Genomic DNA, 9,076 nt, shown 5'->3' with positions numbered 1-9,076 from the left:
CAGAATGTCTAGGTTTTGAAATGGTGGAAGAGGATGCACTAGATAAAGGCAAAAAAATATGATTCTTATGAAATTCTTTAAACTCATCAATCTTCTTTACATAGCATAGATGCTCATCATATCATGTCTTGGTGCAATAAGCACACTTATGATTGTCCTTCCTGGATGAAGAACTCTTGGAAGAGGTGGAAGAATTTGAATCAAGTGCATGTGACTCTAAAGTTGGAGGTGAATGAATAGACTGTGTACCTCTATTCTTTTGCTTCTTCTTATGTTTCCCTATACATGTAGGAGCTAGAGAAACCAAGGCCTAAGATTTGGAACTAGAAATTGAATCAAGTTGTGACATCTTGGCCTGCTCCCATGTCAAGCGCTCATAAAACATATCAAATGATGCTATAGTGGTTATGGTACCCAAAGCATCCATGGTGGAATAAAAAGAGGAAGCAAAGAACTGAAATTGGCCTCAAAGCTTTAATAATATTAGGAAGATACAATACTTCTCAGTCTTGTCCTTACCACAACCTTACAAGTATGATATGATAGATTTAAACTTCTCCAGAAAGTCCTCAATAAATAGAAATAAATTAGGAATCAATGAGATAAAATTTGTCTCAAGTTGAAGTGTGTGAAACTCATTAATACCCCCAAAAAAATGCTCAAATTTGAGCTACATAGCCCTAAGAGTGGTGCAGGAATCAATATGGAACTGGAAACTATTTGAAACATGTAGGCCAATCAAACCCATAGCCTCATCCATCTTATCCCTACGTTAAATGATCTCAAATTGATTATTCAAATTGGGATGGGTCTCATCTAAACAAAACCATAAAACCTATACCTAAGCAGTTTAGTCATCTTGGTCTTCCAACTATGGTAGTTATGGGGTGTGCGTATCTCAATAGAGGGTTCTACCATTAGATTTTGGTTTTTAAATTAGGCTATGGTTAGGGAAATATATGAATTTAAAGGATGATGATTATACACCCCACAACAAGAAAAATGAACCCTTTTGTACTTCTATAAGTTGATAAATCACAAAATCAAGAAATGAAAAAAATTGATATCATTGAATGTCTAGTGAATATTCTAGAAAAATTAACCATACATCTGGATACAAGACTCTGAGAGCTTTTGAACGATATTTGATTTTCAAAAATAGGAGTCCATATATGCAAGTTATGGCCCTGAAAGTGAAAAATTAAAGGTTGACTTTAGAGGCCTAATATAGAAAATTGGAGCAGAAAATGATAAAACAACCTATAGTTTTGGATTAGTGTCAAAACCAACTTTGAATGATATGATTTGCACAATTTTGAGCAAGTATGACAAAGTTATGAGAAAAAAATACAAGCAGTTTTTTAGGGTTTAGACAACTCGATAAAGGAACATGCAAGCGTTTGTACAATGATGTCAATGGAATATTCTAAGAATATTATTCCTTTCATTACAAAAAATCAGCCCCCTACAAAAGATCCTTCGAGAATATTCTTTTAAGATTCCCTGCTATGTTTAGAGAAATTGCTAAATTTAGCGAACCTAACAATTTTTTATAGGAGCACAAAGTTGGAGGAAAGTATAGGTGATGTAAGTAGTGCATGGGAAGGCACATATCGGTAGTTGTATTTATTTGTACACTACAATTAATAATTCACATCTCCCCATTCTTAAAAATTTGCACCACCCCCTTTGAATTTGATCAAAAACTTTATACAAAACCTTACACAAAAATTAATATTTTTCCAAAAAAAATGGAGTGATGAATTTTTTTTGTAGACCTACTTGATTATTTAAAACTGACCATGCTAGGGTACGGACCCATTTGACCATACAGATGAGTACAATGTGATATGAACATTTGTGCCCTTAAAAAAATTAATTTTTTCAACTAGTTTATTTTTCATGATTTGACAAGCAATTTTAGGGTTCTCGGGCCTCTCGAGCACGATGGTGATCTCCATTTCGCTCCAAAGTGCCTAGATTTTTAGCTACCCTTGGATTTTGCGTCAATTTGTGTACCCTCAACCAAATTGACCCAAAATTTTAACTACTTAGATTTTGATAAAACAACAATCAACCTTAGGGTTTTAAGATGCTTCAAACATGATGACGACCTCTATTTGAGCCTAATGTGCACAAAAAATTACCCAAGGTTGGATCCCTCAAGCATGTGGACAAGAAATTAATAGATCTACTTTGATACCATGTAGAAGTTGATGATACAACCACAAGAGCCAAGAAACATCTGAAAGTGAAACACCTATCACAGAAAAGAGATCAATCAAAGATAATATATTCTATAACAACCTAAAAATTTTATATTATTGCATACACAACTAATGATTAAATTGAATGAATCCTTATAAAAGGATGAATGAAACCCTAGATGCAAAACCTTAATGCTAAAATTAGGAGAACTAGGTAAAAGCATGAGGAGCTATATTAAGCTCAACTACAACTTGAACTAAAGCTAGAAAAGAAAACTCTAGATAACAAAAAGCACTTAAGTTTAGTTTAAGTGAAAAGTAATTAAAGAATCTAGTTAATAAATAATTAGATAAAGTGTCCTAATTACTCCAACATTTTTTAATGGATACAAAAAAGTTGAGTGATAGAACATATGTCTAAATTATAGCTAATATCATTGCAAAAAGCTATAAAATTTAAATTATGCAACATAAATTATCAAAAAATATTCATGCCTTAAATATTTGTATTTCAAGCCTATATTTAAAAATTTATAATTCCTTCCTATAAATAAAGTTATGCTATAACAAATAAATGTCACTTTAAAAAATACTATTAACTATAAAAAAAATTATTAAAAAGATATGTAAAAAACTCACAATTTTTTTCTTAATTTAAAAAAAAATATTAACGATCTACACAAAAAATCTCAAATCATTGGCTCACATCATCTTCAAATTTCTTTAAATTCTTCATGGTTAGTATGTCTAAGAATGAAAAACTGGTGAAAATATTGATTCCAATGTCCTACTTTGGCCAAATAAACTGGAACTCACTTTGTGGGATTACTCATATCTAGTTTTATTCTTATGCAATCATTATTTATTATGTTTATCATTGTCTATATTATGATATATTTTATCATTCAAAAGTCACAAATCGTATTTTGATTCAATCTTAAGGTGACTTAGGACAATTACTTGTTTGTTATTATAATTGATGAACCAAGGGAAAACTTCCAAAGGTGATGATGGTTATTATTTATCCAAATAAGCACAAAATCATTTAAAAATGCATAAAATAACCATTATACCTTCCAAAATCTTCTTTTGCTCCTTAGATTGAGCTTGATGAAGTAGAGTGTGCCCATGTGCTCCACTTGATTTGCTTCTTTGATGGATGATATGTGGATTGCTCTCCACTACATAACAAGATTGGATAATGCTTGATAGATGGGTGGATTGGATGATAATGGCTAAGTGTGGGATGATTTGGGCATTATGAGGGCATGATGGAGGATTTTCATCCTCAAATAGACAACATAAGAATATGATGGAAGTGGATGATTTGTGAAGAGAGGAGACTACACTTTAGAGATTGAAGGAGGCCAAAATGGAGGGCCAAGATTGATTTCAAAATGGAGGGCTAGGATTGAAAGAAAGAGTAGGAGAGGATTTAGAGGACAAAGTGTGGGATTGAAGGGATATGTCATAAAGGCATTTCTTGTCTCCACACCTCTCAAGATTCATGGGAAAGAGCTCCCAAGTATATTGGGAAGAGAAAAGGGAATATAAAATTCCTTGGAGGAAAGGAGGAGGAATTAAAAATTCCAAAATAGAGGATGTATGGGAAGACTAAATGGATAAAGGAATTAAAAACTCTTTGGGAAGAGGATGCATAGAGAGATTCAAAGAATTTGAATTTCTTTGAAAGGATCAAGGTGGATAGCATTTAAGATTGAAGGATGAGATGGGAAAGCCATTTATGACAAAGAGTTGACTCATTCCTAATCAAGGTGATTAGGGATGTGTAAATGATTAAGAGTATTGATTAGGTGGCTTAATAAAAAATTAGAGTGCAAGTGGGAAAGTTAGGAGGATGTGACATGAGGAGAGATAATGAGTAAAGGAATATAAAATTGGAGGATAATGATAAGCCTAATTATCGAAGAAATAATTAGGCTAAGTGAGGATTAAAAGAAGTGATTTATAGAAATCACATAGTTAGGTTAATTAATTAAAATTAATTAACTGATGGAGGTTTAGAAGAAATAAATGATATTTGAAATGACTTTAAAAGAATGAGGAATAATCAATTTTGATAAATTGATTATAAGGTTGCAATGATAAAATTAATTAAATAAGATTTCATTAATTTTAAGAAGAATAAAGACCAACATAATTAATTAAATTAATTATGTGGAAAAGATTAAATTAATTAAATATTAATCTAATTAATTTTAGGTGTCTACAATTGAACTAATTCATACTAGCCAATTAATTCAAATATACTAGTTTCTTTATAGAATGTCAAATTTATTTTTTGTGAATATTCAAATTTATATATAAAATGTATATTAATAAAATATAATATAGTGATAACTACCCTCTTCTATGTGACCCACTATAAGAACATAAGCAAGAAAACAAAATTGGTTAAATAAATAAATAAAATTGAATCTAACAATTAATTAATGCGGAGAGACATTCTACAATGGTTGCCAGGGGTGGAATGTAATTGTTAATGTGAGTGTGATAACAAATACTCCTACCTTTTATCTTAACTTTGACAACCATTTACATGCTAAAATATTAATATTAATTATAAGTATTACATTTTCAAAATATATACAACATAAAAAATTAGATGAAATTAGAAATTAAAATAGAAAAATTGCATTAGTTAACAAATAAACAATTCAAATATAATAAAATTAAAGGGTGGAGTGAAATGGTGTGTGTGTGTTAATGTTAACTTTTCTTTTTAACTTAAATTTGACAACCATTCACATGTCAAAACATTAATATTAATTATAAACTTAATATTTTTAAAATAAATATCATATAAAACAAAAAAATTAACCTCGTCATAATTATAAGCTTTAGATAGATATATAAATATAAAATAAAAACAAAGATATTTAAATACCATTTCATAATTACATATTTTAGTTATTTTTTAACCATGATAAAATGTTTAAAATTTAAACATAAAAAACTAGATTTCAATTATCAAATAAAAATAAACAATGTAAATACAATATAATTTAAATATTTTTGTATGTAGTAAACATAATTTAAAGTGGTAAAATAATATTATAGTAAATAAAATAGTTCTAATTGATATCTATCAGTATTTTTTAGATATATGTATTTAAGTTATCTATATACTAGTTTAGTAAAATAAAATAATATTAAAGTAAATAAAATAGTTTTAATTGATATCTATTGTCATTTCTTTAGATAGATGTATTTAAGATATGTTATATACATTGCACATATTTCTCATATATTTGTTTATCATCTTAAAAATCACAATTATATATGTAAGTAGTTGAATTGACTTACTACGAATATCATTATTACAATTGAACTAATTAAAACTACCTATTATTTTGAATCTATTAATTTTTTTAAATCTGAATATATATGTTTATGTGAACATTTGAATTTATTAACCAAAAATTTAAATTGTTTGATTAAATCAATCACTCTTTCATTTTAACAGCTTTTTAACCAATAAAATCTATATAAAAATAAATATGATAAAATATACAGTAATACACATTACATAATCATCTGTACCCAAAGTTGAGTAAAAAGGGTATAATTACACACACATTATCAAAATCGAGATGCGATTCTCTATGAAAAGCTTTAAAATTCCACCCGTGCCAAATGGTGGGGCACTCTAACCGAAGTGTTGCAGCTTTACGGGATGGGCTGCCACACCGGACGAACAATTGACTAAACTATCTGCTGCAATCCTCAATCCGGTTTGCGCTGTTTTAAGCCTGTGGCAGTGCCATAATTTCTGAAACGAACAGATCGAAATTTTTATAAGAAGACCCACCTTCAGCCACCGCTATTCTGGCAGCCGCCTTCAATTCCTTGATCCTTTTCCTCAACTCCTTACCCTTCTCTTCGATCATCAGGGACCGTACAATTACCTCCACATCATCTCTGCTCACCAGCCAATTCTGCTCAATTCTCTGCGGCGCTTCCAGAGCTATCCCGATCTCATCCACCACAAACTTGGAGTTAAAAGGCTGTTCCGCGTAAAGCGGCCAGGCGATGAGTGGAACTCCCGCGGTGGTGGATTCCAGAACCGCATTCCAACCGCAGTGAGTAAGAAAACCGCCGGTGGCAGGGTGTGCCAGAATGCCCAGCTGCGGGGCCCACCCGAGGACGAAGAACCCCTGTCTTTTGGCCGCCATGCGACTGTGCAACCCCGCCGGAAGAAAGTCTAATGCGGAGCTGAATGAATTCTGAGCAGCGTCTGAGGGCGTGCGCAGAACCCACACAAACTTCACCCCGCTCGCTTCCAACCCAAGAGCGAGTTCCTCCATCTGCGCCGTCGAGATGGAATTCTCACTGCCGAAGGAAATATAAAGCACAGATTCCTCCGCCTGTTCGTCCAGCCACTGCATACACTTTTCCCCGTCCGTGCTCGCCCCCAATTCCACCGCAGGGGCGATTCTTTTGCGTTCGACATGCCCGTCCTCGAACACCTCGGGCGGAAGCAAAGGCCCGATTGTTCTCAAAGTCCCGTTAACCCGCTCAAAATGGTCCACAAACTCCCCTTCGAGCTCGTAAAACGTGTTGACGACTGTCCTCCAGCTCTGCTTGTTCCCGCGCCTCTGGCGCACCCAGAACTGATGGGTGCCGTTGTCGGGCGTTGCCTCGGGCAACTCGGGCAAGAGTTGAAGGCGACTGAGCCTCACTTCCCTTGGAACGCCCGGAACCAAGTACCGACCCGACTCCGTTCGCGGGAGGTTCCGTGGGAGAGTGTCCCACACGATCTGCTGCACCGACTCTGCGAACATGCCCGAAGTCTCGAAACTCACTCTGGGTATACCGAATTTTTGAGCTACAGCGGATGACCAACCCAGAAGAAAATCTGCAATGAGGCAGACGGGAGTGGGAAGGGGGCTTATTTCTCGGGCTAAAAAGCGTTCCAGAAAGCGTTGGAAGTGGGGCTGAAGCCTCTCGTTGGCGTCAAGCAGGGGAGGGAGCTGGTGCCACTGCACACTGTTGCTGTTCACTTTGCCCAGTGTTAAGTGATCGCCGGGAATCTCCATTTCAAGCAGGTGAATGTCCAGCCCGGCCTCACGGGCACCATCTACTTTCTTGCGCAGTGAAGGGATGTGGTGAAAGGTTGTGACAAAAATGATGGTTAAACCCTTGGCGGCCAATTTCTGGGCGAGTTGCATGAAGGGGATGAGGTGACCGTGCCCCAACGAGGGCAGCAACATCACATGCGCACCCATCTCTTCTGTTCTTCCTCTGCTCGTTTTCTTCCCTCTCCTCTCTTCGCTTTTCACAGCCAAAGACTGTTTCTTTAGTCTGCACTAAATGAGTGGGAAAGTTTAGATTTATTCTTCCTTCTGCACCAAATTAGTGGGAAAGCTTGATTGATATATAGATGATTTAAACTCCAAATCCATGGCGTGTTGCTGACGTTCGGATTACCTCACCATTACCGTACCCGTCTACACCGACATATTTCTTCTTATGACTAGGAAGCTATTAGAAAGACGGTTCCTCTTTTACGAAGTTTCATGGCATTAACACAATCTCTCACGTTACGGTAATACGTAGAGATCCAAAGCAAGTTTGTTTACGCCTAGATGATCATAAGCAGATTCTAGATGATGATGGTTTACGCCTTTGACTAAGGCACGGATTGGGGAGTGATGATCTGCGCATGCGGCCCCCATTAAAGAAAACTGAAGAGCTATGGATTAGGTGATGTTAAAATGCGTGACGTAATGAGAAAGAGAACTTGGTTACTAGTTAAACGTCTCGTGGGTGATGAATTTTGTTCCCTCTAATTGGATGGGAATTTTAAGAGGGGGTCCATGGATTTGTTTTTGATGGGGGGTTTCTTGTTTTACTTTTGTTTGATATGTTTTTTTAGGACCTTTTTAGTGGAGTCTCGATTTGTATGGGTGGTATGGAATTATTGATGTGGGATATTTATGATCATGTTTGTAGTCATTTATTTTATGTATTGATTGTATGATTATTATTATGTGCATGATGTTGGTGGTTAAGGATCATGTTTTGATATTTGATGATGATCAAATTTGATTTAATCGTATTGTGTATGTATCATTTTAATCATGTATTTGAGTAGAGAATTATTATTACAAGTCAATTATTATGTTATGAGATATATGTATCGTGTGTGAGTATGTATGTGCTTATTGGATTTATACTATTTTATCAATTATCTATAGTAGATGTATGCTTAATTGCATAAGGTTCCATATAAAAATAAAAGGTGATATACATTTATTTTAATGTATATATTTTACTCCATAATGGGGTAATAATGAGGTAATGAGACATGACATGTGATATGCATGTGAAACCCATCTATCCTAATCATGTGTGATTCAAGAACCTTCTATGCTAATAGTAGTAAAATGTGTGTTCTATATGCTTTAATTAATTTTCTCATATGGATAAAGTGTTTTATTATGTATATGAGACTTAATTAAGTGTTTTTAGAAATGATAAATCTAATTAAAAAGGTAAGAGATCGAAAAAGTCAATTTCATCATTTTATTGTAAAATTAGTCTACGAGTTATATATATAGGTTTCTACTTTTTAAAAAGGTCATTTGTGACTTTGAACCAAGTGGAAAGGGATGATTTATTTTTAGAATTAGATTTTTATTTCATTTTATCTTGTTGATTATGGATGCAAAAAGGGACATTTTTGGTTAAGGATTTGTTTTATATTTGAATGGTGTTCAATAGGGGAAGGGCACCAAATATCGTTCGTGTTCCAATAACCGTTCACTGCTTGCACACCCAACCCTCCAATTACTAACTAAAAAGCCATAAAACAAATAAGTAAAAGTTCATTAATAAACTACACA

The 9,076-nt window shown here is 34.2% G+C and overlaps 1 protein-coding gene across 1 annotated transcript; it reads right to left on the bottom strand.

The window, feature by feature from the left end:
• Positions 1-5,974: 5,974 nt before the first annotated feature.
• On the bottom strand, positions 5,975-7,456 carry LOC131059655 (anthocyanin 3'-O-beta-glucosyltransferase). The gene has a single exon (XM_057992671.1). The coding sequence runs from the start codon at positions 7,454-7,456 to the stop codon at positions 5,975-5,977; it is 1,482 nt and encodes a 493-aa protein (XP_057848654.1).
• Between the last annotated feature and the right edge of the window lie 1,620 nt (positions 7,457-9,076).

Source organism: Cryptomeria japonica, chromosome 9, assembly GCF_030272615.1.
Source record: "Cryptomeria japonica chromosome 9, Sugi_1.0, whole genome shotgun sequence".
Classification (NCBI taxonomy): Eukaryota; Viridiplantae; Streptophyta; class Pinopsida; order Cupressales; family Cupressaceae; genus Cryptomeria; species Cryptomeria japonica.
This window is presented reverse-complemented; position numbering and strand designations above follow the sequence as displayed.

Bases quoted from the DNA above. Each gene is read 5' to 3' on its own strand.
- LOC131059655 (XM_057992671.1), bottom strand. From the start codon at position 7,456: ATGGGTGCGCATGTGATGTTGCTGCCCTCGTTGGGGCACGGTCACCTC.